Source organism: Bombus vancouverensis, unplaced genomic scaffold, assembly GCF_051014615.1.
Source record: "Bombus vancouverensis nearcticus unplaced genomic scaffold, iyBomVanc1_principal scaffold0079, whole genome shotgun sequence".
In the NCBI taxonomy this organism is placed as follows: Eukaryota; Metazoa; Arthropoda; class Insecta; order Hymenoptera; family Apidae; genus Bombus; species Bombus vancouverensis.
This window is the reverse complement of record NW_027468970.1, coordinates 152,030-169,180: the sequence shown is the minus strand read 5'-3', so window position 1 is coordinate 169,180 and position 17,151 is coordinate 152,030. Positions and strand designations below refer to the sequence as shown.

The 17,151-nt window shown below is 33.6% G+C and overlaps 3 protein-coding genes across 11 annotated transcripts; 2 read left to right on the top strand and 1 right to left on the bottom strand.

Annotated features, from left to right (window-relative positions):
• Positions 1-723: 723 nt before the first annotated feature.
• LOC143305076 (omega-amidase NIT2-A-like) lies at positions 724-12,702 on the bottom strand. Of its 7 annotated transcripts, XM_076627629.1 has the most exons (8): positions 12,603-12,701; positions 7,751-7,935; positions 7,181-7,349; positions 6,673-6,906; positions 4,424-4,650; positions 4,141-4,269; positions 3,644-3,891; positions 724-3,542 (listed from the first exon to the last, which is right to left on the bottom strand). In XM_076627629.1, the coding sequence occupies exons 2-4, from the start codon at positions 7,832-7,834 to the stop codon at positions 6,773-6,775; spliced, it is 387 nt and encodes a 128-aa protein (XP_076483744.1). In that variant the 5' UTR covers positions 7,835-7,935; positions 12,603-12,701; the 3' UTR covers positions 724-3,542; positions 3,644-3,891; positions 4,141-4,269; positions 4,424-4,650; positions 6,673-6,772. The 7 variants fall into 7 exon arrangements, 5 of the variants coding, with proteins under 5 accessions (XP_076483744.1, XP_076483743.1, XP_076483747.1 ...); XM_076627628.1 differs by having other exon boundaries at positions 724-3,891; XM_076627632.1 differs by lacking the exon at positions 6,673-6,906 and having other exon boundaries at positions 724-3,891; positions 7,176-7,349.
• On the top strand, positions 9,511-11,203 carry LOC143305077 (venom serine protease Bi-VSP-like). The gene is made up of 3 exons (XM_076627633.1): positions 9,511-10,320; positions 10,705-10,756; positions 10,828-11,203. The coding sequence occupies exons 1-3, from the start codon at positions 10,300-10,302 to the stop codon at positions 11,070-11,072; spliced, it is 318 nt and encodes a 105-aa protein (XP_076483748.1). The 5' UTR covers positions 9,511-10,299; the 3' UTR covers positions 11,073-11,203.
• On the top strand, positions 11,392-16,338 carry LOC143305078 (venom phosphodiesterase 2-like). Of its 3 annotated transcripts, XR_013061751.1 has the most exons (7): positions 11,392-11,524; positions 11,853-11,907; positions 12,806-13,657; positions 13,734-14,012; positions 14,088-14,356; positions 14,440-14,536; positions 14,699-15,175. XR_013061751.1 is itself a non-coding variant. In XM_076627634.1 (6 exons), the coding sequence occupies exons 1-3, from the start codon at positions 13,145-13,147 to the stop codon at positions 13,863-13,865; spliced, it is 255 nt and encodes an 84-aa protein (XP_076483749.1). In that variant the 5' UTR covers positions 13,032-13,144; the 3' UTR covers positions 13,866-14,012; positions 14,088-14,356; positions 14,440-14,536; positions 14,699-15,913. The 3 variants fall into 3 exon arrangements, 2 of the variants coding, with proteins under 2 accessions (XP_076483749.1, XP_076483750.1); XM_076627634.1 differs by lacking the exons at positions 11,392-11,524; positions 11,853-11,907 and having other exon boundaries at positions 13,032-13,171; positions 13,562-13,657; positions 14,699-15,913; XM_076627635.1 differs by lacking the exons at positions 11,392-11,524; positions 11,853-11,907 and having other exon boundaries at positions 13,159-13,298; positions 13,562-13,657; positions 14,699-16,338.
• Positions 16,339-17,151: the final 813 nt, after the last annotated feature.

Genomic DNA, 17,151 nt, shown 5'->3' with positions numbered 1-17,151 from the left:
AATTCGAATTTTCCGGTTCTTTCCCGACCAGTATAAATAAACGGACGCGATCGCGAGCGAGAGAGTATCGAACAGTATCGAAGAGCATCAACGAGTATAAACGAGTATCGAAGTGTATCTGCAGAGTTTCTCCGAGTATTTATCGAGTATTTATTCCGCGACTTGTATTTGTACCAACGATTCGCGAATTAGGCTGTAAATAATTTAGTTATTTATTTATTTATTTACTCACAATATTGTATTATCGTAAAGTAATTTGAATTAGAGGTCGGTTGAAATTAGAAAAAACCGTGTACGTCGTCTTTCTGTGGTTCGTTTACATTTAAGAGCGCTTATGTGACTAAAGTCACGTAGTTCTTACAGTGATGTGAGAAAAACAATAAACAACGAGAGGTCAGAGTATGCGAGTTGAAAAGTGAGTGGATTGCGAGAGTCAGAGTTGATCGAGACGTCGGAGAGTAGAGTTGAGAGAATTGATCGAGTTGTCAGAGTTGCTAAAGAGGGAGGGAGGGAGGGAGAGAGAGAGAGAGAGAGAGAGAGAGAGTGTGCGTGTTAGATTCGTTGTGACGAGAGTTGCCAAGTAACTGTAAAGTTATTTGAGATAGATACGAGCATCGCATTTAGTTTCAGTTAAACAAACATCGTTCTCTGTCCAATTAATACCTGTATATTCAATTCATTATTAATAAATTGTAAGTAATCAGGAAAAAATTTATATCTTAATTTCCACGATACTACAATATATTTGACGGACTGAGACAGCAATATTTCGCTCTCGTTATTTCACTCAACCATTCATCGACCAATCCTTCACAAATCCGATTATGTTTGGCCGAGATTTGTGACACTGGCTTGGCCTCGAGGTGACACAACTGGTCGCCGAACGTAGCCACGGTGACGCGATGAACGTTCTTGCCTAACAGAGAACAATATTGTGGGACACATGTTGTATTAACAATCAAACCCCGGGCAGGAGCAATGTCGGCTCTACGCGGGTCTGCCTAGCAACGGCGGCTGGAATTTTGTTGATATCCCCGGCCAATATGCAACGAACAAACGCGATCGTAAGGAGAGGAAAATTTCCATCAGTCTTTTATTCTTGCGATCACCTTGGAGAGTTTGCACATCGTCTTTACGTGCAGTATTATACCAAGCGTCACAGCAAACGTTACTTTGTGCTTCAAAATATATTCTACGTTTAACAAAGAGTTACCCGGTTGACCGTGGATTCGTTATTGAACCTAAGAACATTGTCTTTAATATCTCGAGTGTCTAATCACCACGGTTATTTATCAAACTTTGTAAAAATCAATATTTATACCAGTAAATATAATCTCTATTGTACAACAACGATGGCTAGTCCGAATAAAGATTCGTTACACGCCTCTAAACCTAACGCTTACTCGACATATATGTATATGTAACGAAAGTTAAGAAAGTTGGAAAGAAAACCCACGCTGTCTCGAAGATATCTTGTTTTTCAGATGCTATAAATTGACAAATAACTAGATATTAGTATTGACATTATTTGATGTCATATCTGACCTTAAAGTATAAATAAAATCAATCTAGGAATTAATGAAATTTCAAACATTTTTTCTAAGAAAACAGAAGTTTCGTTCCTCCTAATGAGTATCACATGATGCAATAGGAAAATAATTTGACATTGAAAATCGTGTCAAGATCAATTTCGAAGCTATAAAATCGTCTTAAAAAAACGCCGTGATAAAAAATTTTTTGACACCTTGTACAAAGGTGTATATCAACGTAAGTGTACCTGTATGTCTATATTCGAGGTTATTTATCTATTCAAGATAGCAAAGTAAAAATACTATATAGAGGATTTAATTAATATGTATATCAACGTATGTATCACTATATATAATACAATAATATTCTCGATATACGTACATGCGTCATAGAAGGTCGTTTGGGGAAAAATGTTCATGACACCGATACAAAAGTACCATATGGAGGATTTAATTAATGTGTGGATCAACGTATATATCATTATATGTAATTATATCATTATTATCAATATTATATATAATTATTATATTGTTATTATCATTATATGTAATTATATCATTATATGTGCATTTGGCAAATATTATTTGACATCTGGAAGCGACATGTTATTTATCTATTCAAGATAGCAAAGTAGAAATAGCATATAGAGGATTTAATTAATGTGTGGATCAACGTATGTATCACTATATGTAACAATAATATTGACTGTATATGTACGTGTGTAATAAAAGATTTCCGGTTTACAATGTTTACGATACTGATATAAAAATACCATATAGAGGATTTAATTAACGTGTATATCTACGTATATATCATTATATGTAACAGTAACATTATGTGCATATGCGTATAATATTGGTTAAATGCGTTAAAGTGAAATGTTATTTACCTATTCAAGATAGCAAAGTAAACATACCATATAGAGGATTTACTACTGTTAACACTCGGTATTCTCGTATTCAAAGTATTTAACCAAATAATTTGGGAATCCAGCGGACGAGCTTGTATTTAATATGATTATATTTAATATAACAGCTTTACTCAATATACGCGTAGGATTTTAAATGTCATGAGGGTTGCAGTGGACTCAATTTTAATGTACCACACTTATACGTTAAACGTTTTGCTCATTGGTGACCTTATCTTAATCTTTTTCTTCTGCTATGCGAGTGACAGTAAGTTTGATAGTAATCGGAACACGCGATTTCTTTAAAACACAATCTTATTTTCCGCCCGACGAACACGATACGAGACGAGAGAATGATTTATGAACACGATTTTCGAGTGATTCTTTTCGACAACTATTAAGCTTCATTTATAGCAATAGTCACTACCATAATCATGGTCAATCGTGGATGACGCAGTTACGCATTAATTCACTTTAACAATCCTGAATAATGGTTAATATCATACTGTAAATGTACACGTTAAAATTACGCTAATGACAGTTGTCTCGTACAATTTGTTCATTTACTTTGCAACAAAAAGAACGCATCTGCAAGCGTGTTAATCGGATAACGACGAACTTCATTTCGCAAACACAGTTGAAAAATAGCAGCGTTGTGTCCGTACTCTTTAATATCCCATTATATGGAAGTTAACGACCGGAAAATACACGGCTCGACTACTTGAAGGAAGTAGCTCATGAGCAAGTCTTTTGTATCCTCGCAATGGTATAATTCCTGTAACGTCTCGTTCTCGGAGGATTTATTTCGTTGATTTGTACTTGTTTATTGCTTTTGTGTTTTCATGAATGGAGCATGTCGCATGCGAATCGTAATATGGTTTTAATGGCGTTTTGACTTCAATGATATCAGCGGCTGATTGCGCTTCCCGTAAGAAGCTTCCAATCATTATGTATTTTAGGAACAACAAATAAGGATATTTAGAGAACGAATTAATTATTCAATTGTTCGCGCAAGAAATACCTGTCTCTTTTTCGAAAGTTATAAATGCTGTTTTCAAAGAGTTCCTTAGCTCACCATAAACCAGATAAGAATTTTTGGTTCCGTCTAGAAAAAGAAACCTTCAGATCAAACCGAAAGGGGTTCGGATTATATTTTCTAATCGTATTTGTATATTTCTTTTTACGGTCAGCTTGTCATCCACGTACAATCGAACAGAGAGTCCATTAATTATTTCCCTTCGACTTGTTTCAGGGGGAGCATCTCGGAAGCCATGCCGGCTGACGAGTTCGCTGGAAATCGAAACAGAAGCAAACCAAGACTGCAACCACCTTAACGAACCGCTATTATCACTGGCAAGGTCATCGGGCAGACCGGATCTAATCATGCTCACGCCGACCATGCTTCCTGTGCACTCGTTCCTCTTTCTTAACGACGTCAACCAGAAGATCGGGTGCTAAAAAATTCGAAATCGAGTTGATTGAAAATCTCAAGGAATATTAAAAAAAAAATACGAATAAACAATTTGATATAGAAATCATCCATTTTGGGCAAAGAAAAGAAACAATCAGAAAAAGGAATAACCACAGAAGCTCTGAATTTCATTGCTTCCTAATGGTACTTCCTTGGATATTTTTACATTCTGGAGGCGTGAACGAACTCTGAAAAACAGAAACGACTTCTATCGGATGATCGAAAGAACTACCTGGACACTGAGTATAATTATTCACACGTGCGGATGCCATTTCCGGCATGTTTCTCCATGAAGAAGGTCAGCTTCAGTTTTTGCCACTTGTAGATAGAAGTTGAAGTGGCGGACGTCTTAACGAGGTTGCTAGAATGTCAAAGAAATAGATGAGGGAAATATTATGAAGATATATTTATGAATATCTAATTGAGCATTTAATTAAGAACTTAATCGAAAGACCAAAATAAGTTGGTTCTTGAGACCAAGTACCTATCTAAGTATAATAGTCTTTTGTACTTACGGTTTAGTAAGAGGACTTGAGTAAAACGATTACTCGTTAAAAGGAACAATAGAATAATCATGCCTCCGCAGACGGTGGTCTCTGCTTTCATGCCTCATCGCGGAGAATCTCAGCGAAAAAAGTGTCCCGAAGCGTGAGCTGAAAGGTGGCTATGTAGGCTGCCTAGTGAATGCCGTCGCCATGGTGGAGCTGGCGTATAGCAACTCCCTAAGTCCAGGAACCTAATCCTGCGTCAGAAAGACAAAATTCGCTGCGGAGAAAAGTAAACAAAAATATATATATAGGGAAGAAGAGACAAAGATTAAAGATCGTTAAGAATTAAAGGTAATTTAATGATAAAAGGGAGAAAGAATTGTGTAAAAATTCTACTGGGAAAGAAAAGAAAGAAGAAGCCTCCAACGAGAAAGACGTGCTCAGAAGCGAGTCCCGCGTAGCGCCATGTAGAGGAGCAGGAAGAAGCGCAGTCCTCCACTTAATTTAATCGTTTTACATAAAACATTTCAATCTTTTTTCTTCTAAATACTTTACCTATATTTCATCTGGCTGAATATTCCATATTTTTAAAGCTTGTTGATAATTACAAATGCGTAATTATCATTCTGAAGCTAGAAATTTGAAATAAAATTGCTCTGCGCGAAAGGAAATAAATCAACGTTTTATATATAGCTGTTAAAATGATATAATAAGTTTCAGTAAAATAGCTTCACTAAAATTTGTGACTTTTTTCCTTTTCTATTTTTTTTTTTTTTTTTTTTTTGATTTTATGTGTTCAAGGGCGAACGTTCCCTCTCATTTCTTGTAAAGGGCTGACGATTCAGTGGATGGTCCGGGTAAATTTAAATTGTAAATGAACGCATTGCTGGTTTCAAGTAAAAGCCTGGATAAGAGCGGATATGGTATGAGAGTCTGTCGTGGAAAGGGGAACAGGCCGCTTTTATTTGTAAAGTTTGAATCTCCTCGATATTGAAGATGTTGAAGCTGCAAGTATGTATTTCATTTTAATCCATTCGAGACCGAGATTTAATTGTAAGACGATACCTAGGTGTCGGTACGATCTGAATGTTTAGTTAGAATGATTCTGTGTTTTACTCTCTCCAGGGTATCCTTTTCATACTTTGATTTTAAATCGATGACAATCTTAAATAGTATGCCTCATATTTTTAAAATATAAAATTATATACTATGTTATTCTATAATGTATTATGTATAGTCTATATATATATATATATATATATATATATATATATAATAATTCTATATTGAAAAAAATATGAAATTAACATGATATATACATTACTACATAAGTTATATATAAAATATGTATATTATACCCTTGCCTACTGACTGATATGAATTTCTTTCGGTCTCGAATGCGTTAAAAGAGAGCGCAAAGAAGTCGAAATTACTTATTGTAATTAGTAAAACGACCTGAGAGGCAGACAGATACAAGAAAGAAGGAATATTATATTAGCGGCATTATCATGTTTTTGCTCTCTTTAAGTCTTTCATCGAGACAGACAATCTACAGGTATTAATCGACCAATTTCTCCAAGCTGATAACTTCGAATTGATGTTTATATATAAGAAGTGTTATGTGTTAATCTGTCTAAATGTTTAAAAGGTGTTATAAATTAAATGTTGTTAAACGATACGTAATTGCCTTTTGATCGTAAATTTTACTATCAAGGGGTCTTTTATGTATGCGTAATCATTGTGAATTATAACAATTTATGTAATCGATATTAAAGGTGTTTAAAAGCATGTATTTTTTTCTATATTATTATTCTCCTATATTATTATCCTATATTATTATAGCATTCCTATATTATTATAATATCCAATTACATGTTGATACACAAGATATACAGATTATTATTTATAACGTTTTGGTTTTCTTAATTGAGTCATTCATTTAGTACAAATGATAAGAAATTAGTAATAATTCACAAAAAAAGGATATGGTAGTAGAAATATTATAAAAAAACATTTTCTGTTTTAGTGTAGAGTTACTCCTTCTTACAGACAGTGTCGTACAAATCTGTACGTCTCTGAGAAAATGTAGGTATCTGAGCCCTTACTTCCTCAACAACTTTTAGATCTGATAGAAAAAAGAAACATACGAAGTAATAAGTAATGCTTACTAATAAATTCAACAAATACAGAGGAAGATGGCTAAATCGATAAATTAACGAGACTAAAAATTAATTACATCATGGATCTCTCGCTTTTAATTTTAAGCTGTAAATTACCGATATTGGTGACTGCCATATTCTCTTGAGTTTCCAAATCGTAAAGAATCTTTCCCCAGGGATTGGTCAACTGTGTATGTCCCCATGCGACGTAACTTGCTTAAGGAACACGAGCCGGTGATATGCAGGCAACGTATAATTGATTATCATTCGCTCTGGAACGCTGAAGTAATGACCAGTGCAATGGTCCAGTGGTCATTTTGAATGCCGCTGGATATATCAGCATTTGGCAACCTAACCCAGAGAAGCAGGAAATATGAAGCCACCGAATACCAATTAACTTCGTAGTTGCACGGTTCACATTCCATCATTTCTGAATATGCGAGGACAGTCCTCTTATTGTGCTTTTAATTCTTTTATTTGTTTCATTTTCAGCAAATATACTGGTTTTTTAAATTAAGCTTCTTTTTATACAGAGTTACAGATTATATTAATTTTATATAGAATATATTTAAGAAAGATATTTAATTTTTTGCTAGTTAAGTATTGATCGATTAAGTTACTGTACCTTTGTTCCGATAAATGCGTGCCATTTCCTCGAATCTAATATCATAGCAAATGCCAATACCTATTTTGCAGCCGTTCACATCGAACGTCGTTAGGGAGTTACCAGGACTGAGTGAATCACTCTCTCGAAAAGTAATCTTATTAGGAATGTCGATGTCGAATAGATGTACCTAATAACATAAAAATGTGGTCGCTAATTCTATTGCTGCAACTTTTGTAATTTAATATCAAAATTACCAACTCCTAAACTTTAATTATTTTTTATTTAATAACTGACAGCGTTTTTATCACTTTCTTTTATTAAAAAATCTTATCATTTAATAATGTTTAAAAAGGAGAAAAAATAAGTATAATAATATTTTAAGTATGTGAAAAATTTATACAACAACAAACACATTACAACAAAAATGGGCGTTTCCCGTATCATAACGTATTTTATAAACCGTAAATTATAGAATTGGTTATAGTATACGTATGTACATATGTATATTCCTAAATTATTCCTAGATAGAGTCACTTTCTTCACCCCAATATTTTCAAATTCAAAGCCATAAAGGAATATATTACTTACCTTTCGGTGTTTTGCTATCAAAGTTCCATCGGGACCCCAAATAGTACAGGTATTGTACAATTTATCGCCCTCTATTTCAGGCATCGTACCACCAACTACATAGATGTTGTTTTCTTTAGCTGCGTTCGATGAAGCAACGCTCGTTTCACCATCAGGAATACTCTCGGCGTATTTTGGAAAGTACTCTGCATTGCAATATTTCAATTAATGAAAAATAACTGTCTTTTGTTCCAACCATAAATTAAATTGAAATGTTTGTCAGTTTTTTATTTTCTAAATTATCAAAATAACTAAGTTTTATATTTCGACTTAATTAAATATGCAATTACTTAGCTAATAGTATATATAATAAATTGTTTCTACAGGTTCAAAATGAAAAATGAATATTTAGAAATATTTAATTACGACAATGCTATTTGTGTTAGCATCAGTGGCTTGTTACTCAACGACTTTGCTAGTACTTTTTGAAACATAAAGTTAGTTTTCAATTAACACTTATACTAGAGGCGGAATTATAAATGCAAAATAATTGATAATACTAATTTATAAGTACCTAATTATTAGTATCTTAAAAAATATATTTATACAAAAATCACGATAATCATGAAAATGGGGAAATCCTATATTCTCGAATCAATTCACAATTTATTTTGTATATTAATTAGATTCCGCGCTCATCAGTACGTACTCACTGGCGACATCGAGAAAATGTATCGGCAATTCCTCGTACGACCAGAGGATCGGAAATATCAAAGGATATTATGGCGCAGCGCGAGTGGAGAAACAGAAACATATGAGCTTAACACCGTAATACTCTTATCATAGAAATAGAAGCAGTCCTCAATTCCCGCCCGCTAACTCCTATCTCCACCGATCCAAATGATCTCCTAGCCCTCACTCCCGGACATTTCCTCATTGGCGATTCATTAATGTGCTTACGTGATCCAGATTTCAGGGACATTCCATCGAACCGACTCTCCAAATGGCAGCATATCCAACAGCTTAAACAACATTTTTGGAACCGCTGGCATAAGGAGTATTTGAACGAGCTAACCAACCGCAATAAATGGAGCCAGGGTGGACACAGCATCCAAAAGGGCACAATCGTCATCCTCAGAGAGGACAACGTTCCCTCCATGCATTGGCCTCTGGGCCGAGTTATCAAGGTTCATCCAGGCGCCGATGGTGTCATCCGGACAGCTACAGTTCAGACGGCAAAGAGCATTTTGGATCGGGGCGTCAAAAGGCTTGTCCCACTGCCAATTCAACCCGATCTCGAGAAACCCGAACAACTAGCCACCGAGACGAAATAAGATGGGAACTTCAACCACACCTCGCTAGTTTGATCGGTACCCTCTCAACGGGGAGAGAATGTTACGCCATGCGGCTTACCATAGGTCATATTCTTAACTATCGATCGCGCCACTATAATGTCGCAGACGGATCGTCGCGTCTGCCCGGCAAACAAACATTGTAATGGCAAGCGCGTGGTTCATTAAGCAGGGCGACTTCCAGAAACGTCGACTCGTGGCCCGTATTTTACCTCGCAGTAAAAGAATGTGGCGTGATCCGAACGTAGTGGGGGTCGCCTTCCAGAAAAAACGAAAAAAATCGAAAGGCGTTCAGAACTTTTCGAGAAGTCGAACCGTCAACACATGTGGTATGTCGCGCATTACTTATCAACCAAAACGCAATTACATTTTTTTTGTTCCTCTTATATCTTTCTAGTTAATAAGTTGTTGAAATAAACATTCATTTATTTGTGTTAATTCTGTGGAATTTCATTGAACTACCCTTATTATCATAATCGAAATAAGGGGATCGATCAGTTCGTGGCGTCGATTATTTAATCGTAACGGGAACTTACAACTCTCGTTGACGTGCTATCCCGCGATCGCGTCTCTCCGTGAACGGTCGAAACAAAATGATTCACTAAAAACTGTCCTGAATTCCTAAGAATTTATTTACCGCAAAACTGACAAAGTGTTTATTTAAAAAATGAGGTTGAAGGTAGTCCTTTTCTTTCATTTCATTCATTTTCATTTTCTTTCTTAAGTATGGCTAACACAATATCTAATCAATTAAAATTTTATATTTTCACGTGAAAAGTTTCTTTAGATAATTATTATCAACATGATGACTAACTCTTACGGATTAATACGTGTCTGTAGGGCAATCCGGTGGACTTGATCGGCTTTTTACTTCGAAAGTTGAGTAATCGGTGTCGCTTTCTTACGCATCTTTGAACTGTATAAATGTTTTAAAATTGTTTGATCCAGAATGTACCACACCGGACAATCAAGAAGGCAGGTGCCTTGACTACAGAAAATTTAAACCTCTGCAAGAAATATGGCAGATACAGTACCGTACAGCCACCGATTTTTATAGACGATCAGTGTGCAGATACCAGGGCAATGTTACGATCGTTTGCTGTCCGGACGATCCAAACAAAGAGAAGAGAGAAATTTTAATAAAAACTGTGTATAAGTATAAGGCTTGGCGACCACCATACTGTGGTTTTAGCAACGTCTCTCATACCAGGGTGGTCGATGGTAAACCAGCTGAACTTGGTACGTTTTATGTCTTTCTTTCCGATTAATAATAAGCCATTTACTGCAAAGAATGAACTTTAAAGGCATTAAACAGCACATCAATGTACATTTCAATTAGACTAAATAATAATGCTATGATTTTATCGGTAGTAACTTTACTTATTAACTTGAATTATTTCTTTCTTTTACTTCATGTTAGGAAGAGTATCTTTTTGCTTGAAATAAAAAATTGATATAGGAGTAATAATATGGATAGAGATCAAAAACTGTTAGGGCAGAAATTACACGTTTGAACTTTATAGTTCAGTATAGTTCAAATAGAAATTATATAGAATTATTTAATAATTTGTATTCCACTGGAATAAAAATTTAATTTCTGTCTTTATCAAATCTCTATTTCAGAGTATTTGTACGTATGTACTTATCGTCTGCTGTATGATCGAATATCGAATAGGTAATAATCGTTGTTACTCATTATGTGAGAAAAAATTATGTATATTCACAACTATGACTATTGCATTTTAGGCGCTTGGCCATGGATCCCTGCATTAGGTTTTCGTAATCCCCGAAACCCAGACAAACCACTATGGAAGTGCGGAGGTTCCCTGATAACGGCTAGGCATGTTTTGACCACAGCACATTGTGCACATATGGATGGAATAGAAAACATACACAATCATAATATTGCCATTCTTAGATTGGTGGAGGAGGTGCCATTTTCGAGTAAGTCCTCAAATAGCATATATATATATATATATATATGCTATTGAGTATTACTGAAGTATCATATCCTGAAATTTCTTACTGTACACATATATTGTGTCATAAAGCGTGTACAATTCTTTCTCATACTTTTGGTCATTCGTTTCCTGCATTTTCATTTATTTTTTTATTTTTCAGGGTACGTATATCCCATTTGTACGAAAGAGCCCCTACGAAAGAGCAACTTCGTCGGCTATAACCCCCTTCTTGCTGGATAGGGAGCATTAAGATTTATTAAGTGATATCAATTTTATAATAAAATTAAACAGTTTCAGTCTTAAATATCTTTCTTATTTTCTTCGTAGGACGACCACGACGTAATGCATTAATGGAAGTACAAATGCCAGTGATAAAGAACGCCGAATGCAAAATAGCTTATTCCAAATTTCCTAATGCACCTGATATCACTGATGGTATAATATGCGCCGAACATGCTCAGGGCGGAGAGGATTCTTGTACGGTAATTAAGTTACAGAGTTACTACAAACTATACGGTATCTGAAGACACGTCAATTCGAATTAACATCAAATCGACATCTTAAACATTAAAAATAATAGATAAACACAATTTAATAGTTTTGCCCACTTCTCACACCTCATTATGGTATTTAATCTAATTTCCTTCTAATCTTAGTTTTGCTCAAAATACATATAACATGTACATTATAAATTGGAGTATTTCAATACACAAATCAATAGAAGATTATTACTGTATATAAGTATAATTTCAATACAATTCGATCGATATATTTCAGTATCTTTGATTAAAAATTTAACGATCCTTTCAGGCTGACCGCGGCGGACCACTGCTGATACAACATGAATTAACCTCGTATTTAATAGGTATTGTGTCTTATGCTTATAAGTGCGGCACAGCTGGGTATCCCAGCGTTCACACTAGGGTCACATCGTACCTTGACTTCATTCTCCAAGCGATGCAATAATATGATATTACTGTTCCATAAATATCATTGTGTAAAAAACGTAAAGTTGGATTTTCTTATTGTGGAGATAAGAAACAGCTCAAATTTACATTGTTTTGTACGTTACAAATTATAGGCTTAAAATGTACGAAATGTAACTTTGAAACGACACTAATTTTTTACGCACGATAAACCTCCACGACTTAGGTATGTAAAGATGATAAACGTATATTAATTCTATTAATTTGGTAATAATAAACCAACTTTCTGAGAAGTTCTGTAAATTTCGTTTCTGTTGTATCAAGAGAATAATGGAATATTCCACTTAGATCGTATACTTCTTGTATGTACATACAAAATTTTCCGGCTAATCTAAAACACTTCATAAGATAGAGAGCTTCTGGAAATTCGGACACAGAGAGTGCATAAAATACAAGATAAGTCTCGTGTCTTTCAAAATTATTTTTTATTCGCTAAAAACGTCCTGTGTACTCATGCAATCACATGCAACCTCGAAACTTCACTTATTTTTTATCACTTTCCAATTCAATACACTGTTTCTGCATTTTTGACTATATGTAAGAGAAATTTCCATTCAGCCAAAGGTGTACTTACAGATTATAGATTCCTATACGACTCTCGGTAAAAATTTATCCGCACTCCAGATAGTTAAAACTTCTGTCCACCGTATTTATCCATCTGCATTCTTCGTATGACGTCAATATCTGTTCATTGCTGCTGCGTAGGTTTCATTGTGTTACGTCTATTCGTTTGTGACCGTTGCGCGAGTAATGGCGCTTTGCAATGGTGATTTGCAGGAAAACAGTGCAGGATGCTGTGATTCGTTTCTTGTGGTCGGAGGTTATGTTTGATGCCTATATTTATCAAAGATTTAATGCACATTATGGAGAAAGTGTTTTGTCACGAAGTGTGTTTGAATGGGCACAAAAGTTCAAAGAAGATCGCACAAGTGTTATGAAAAAACAGCTGGACGCCCGTCCACATCCACGATGACAACATTGAACGTGCTCATGAACTTATGCTCTATGGAATAGACGAGTGACACTGGATAATGTGGCAAATCATTTGCAAATCAGCCACGGCTCTGCTTAAGCAATAGTGCACGACAGATTTGGGTTTTAAAAAGTTTGTGCAAGATGGATGCCGACAAAGCTGATGAAAAGGTGAAGACGACGATGCATTCGTGGTTCGCAGTTCAGCCCAAAACATTTTTTAATGAGAAAATACGAAGGTCCTTCAGCAAATGGACAAAGTGTATACAGAAATTGAGTGATTATGTCAAAAAATGATGTATGTCTTTTTTGACAATTGCTTAAAATAAATTCTACACCGACAGAGCGGGTAACTTTTTACTCGCCCTCGTAAGACACTTAAATTTCCAATCTATTATGATGAATAAAAGAGCTTATACTATTAAATCTAATTGTATTTTGTTGCATGAGAGTACACGTGTATGTGATGTACATTACCTTTATATCCCCTTGAACGCTTCAATATTGCGCGTATATACTATATTTTGTACAGCTTCTATAAAATTTTGTATGTTTGTTTAGGCTGTTAATCTAGAGGCTGGAGTACAAAGAAGTGGCACAATGATGTGGGCTGATGACATTTATAATTATCAAGGAATTACCCCTACATTCGCTCAGGTATATATCATTGACTATAATGTATTTAACATATATGATTGTTAGAATATTAATGATTAATTTTTAATTCTATCAGAATTTTAATGAAACTGTCCCTTGGGAAGGAAGAACTGATACCTTGATATCACGGTTTGTACATCCTATATGTACGACAAATTTTAGAACATTATATAACGAAGAACCAGATCGTCGTGGCCATGTGATGTGAATAAAAGGACTTGAATTTGATGATATTTTTATAATGTTGGATAACATAACTAAGTATCTTCACAGTAAGATAGGATGACATGGTTTACATGATCTTAATGTTGTTCACTTGAGTGATGATATTATAAGGAAAAGTGTAATATCACAGGTAGGATGATTCATAATTTAGAACTACTATCTCATGTATGTATTAAAAATTAAAGAAATATATTAAATTTTATAGGATATTTATGTTTAGTAACCAGTAATTCAGAGATTGGTATTCATGGTTACTATAACGAGGCTGTAGAAACGCACCCTTTCTTCTTTGCAAATGGTCCTGTATTTATGTCTAAGCCGAAACTGGAACCTCTGAATAATTTAGATTTATTCTTGTCATTTTCTAAAATACTTATCTACAGTATACCATAAGGAATGATACCGTATCACACCTAATCAAGTGCCTTAAGAAACATCAACAGGATATCACAGTAATCCCTTATCGACTGATATGTAAGTAAAAGTTATGTGTCATTGTTATACACAGTTATGTGTTAGTGTTATACACAGTTATTTATCATTTTCTATTAATTCAGTTGTAGCCACTACAATATCTATGACACTGGTAGTAATTATAAGAACAATAATGATGTTCTATAAGAGGAAATGATGATTAGGAGCAAAAAGTTACAGGTAAGTCAAAGTATATGTTATTTGCCATTTGAAAAGAAAGTTACTAACTTAGAATTTTTTGATAAATAATAATTGTGCAAAATATATTGGATTTCAAATTTGTCAAAAATTGAAATTTAAGAAGCATTGTAATAATATAACATTAATATTTTGATTTTTCAGGAGATATCATGCGGTGGATGGATAATATGTAAAAAATATTAAGCAGTATATGAATTTTCATATTGCGTAGAGATAACAAAATGAATTTTAAAAAATGTCGACATGGTAATAAGAAATAGCATCATGACAAAGAATATATAACCACAGTTTCATTTTTTATAAATAAAAATTTGTTGTTCCAGATTTTGAAATATAGTGAAACGTTTAATTAGTATCTTAATATCTTCAAATAATTATTATTTTAGAATCAATTGTAATTGTATCATACGTACTTTTGAATTCGTGCAAGAACATATGTAATTTTGAAGTAGTTATTATTAGGAAATTGTTAGACGCGAACAGTATGCGAAAAGTTAGTATGCAGTGTAATAATTATCAATCAAAACACAAGAATTAAATTCTTGAGGAAAAAATTTCCGGAATTTCTTATTTACATGATTATAAAGAAATCCATAATAAAAAGGAGCTGCTTTCTAATACTTCTCTTCCTTATAATGCCTACGTTAATAATAACGAGGTTCGACTTTTTGTTTTTAGAGGGATACTGGAAAATTTGAAAGTACAGTACCATTGGGAAGAAAATCACGATATTGAAAACGATATTTGCAAGTAAATTTCCAAAAAATCTGTTTTCAAATTTTCGCTTTCTATTTCACATTAAAAGAAAGGGCTGCCTTCTTTTTCTGCAAGACAAAACAAACATTCTGAATCTCGTATCAATGAATGATGTCAATAAGTTATTTTTCTTTTTAGATTGAACAATATTCCAGATTTATTCATAATTTCATACTACGCGAAGAATAGACTTTCATAGGTATATAAAGGAAATATTAAGTATAGGAAAACTCTTTTTCGTTGTAGGTGACATATGCTTCACGGTTGAACACATGTATTTTTGAACACATATAAATGAAAAAGTACTCTTATGGAGAAAAAGAATTGATACCTTCGATTGACATTAGATAATCTATATAAACTTATGAACAATCACTATCAGTTTGTATTTTAGGTGCACACGCAGATTTGTTGGAGTTCTTATAAAATGTACTTCCTGTACGAACGTTTTATTCTTTCAAATTTTACGATACTATGTCTCATATAATAACTATATGGATTAAACGTAATATAAATGATCCGAAAATAGACTCGAACGACATTAATTGTCTTTCTATTTATACCAATATCGAAAATACAAGTAAAGCTGGAGCAATAGTATGCAAGAATGGACTATTTATTATTTTAAACCAAATCATAGCATATTCAGAATGCACAGTATTATCATGAAATGTAAATGAATCAGTTGTAAACGAACGATTTTACTGTAAAATCATTGCCTCCTTTTTTTCATCTGAAATATAGCAGCAATGAGTACATTCTTTTAATATATAATAAAACGAGATATCTTTATAAAGTTACATATGTCATCACTGGTAACTGTTATCTCGTATGACACCAAATATACCGTTAGTATGGAATGATATTTTTATGAAGATATACTTTAATGATAGATTTTATGAATGAAACGTTATATAAGAAAAATTATCTCTTGTTATTCTATGAAGTGTAGTAGCTAATGAAGATTAATTTTACGAAGTATTAGAGCAAAAGAGAATTAAAAAATTAAAATGATCTAAATAAGATTGTTCGTGTGGCTTAATTATCTCAATTCTGGTACACCACTTGTTACATTCTAACTAATTAGCGCTAAACAATAACTTGCAAATATTAAAGATATTAACACCTTAATATTAACACCTAAAGGTTTTCAGGAAATTTTATAATATTTGATTATTGTATATCTAGTCATTGATTGATAAAATTTCTTGTATAAGCATAGATCGAGGTTGACGTCATACGCAGATTGCATATCATTGACAGGTATCGTTTTAATTTATTTTATGGCTAGAATCATTTGAATATTATACGAATAATTATTTCCATTCGAACGATTAATAAATCACGTACCTATAAAAGATATATTATGAAAAAGACGTGACGAAACAAAAAAATATTGGAAATTCCGTTGTCATTAGATCAATTATTTTTGCAATGATTTTTATTTCCATGTAATTACATATGAAATGAGTAATTCATTAACATCTCCTCGAATCGAATATAATTCGTTACACTTCACAACGATTCAAATAATGGACGGGAAATATATAATAAATTTCCTGTCCTTGCGTTAAAATAGTACTGTACAAATCAGATGATACAGGAAATACCCAAAAAACGCAATTACATCCACATTGCATGACAGCACACTTGCAATGGATTTTTGTGATTTCAATGTCACAGACAATGACACAACTAATCAGAACACGTTCGAGGCTATAGACATTGAAATTACCGCGTGTTTAATACGTTTAAAGCATAAATCTAAATTTCACGCGATTATTTCTTTGTACATTGTGAAACTCTTAAATTATCTTAATCGAATAAATAATCCTAAT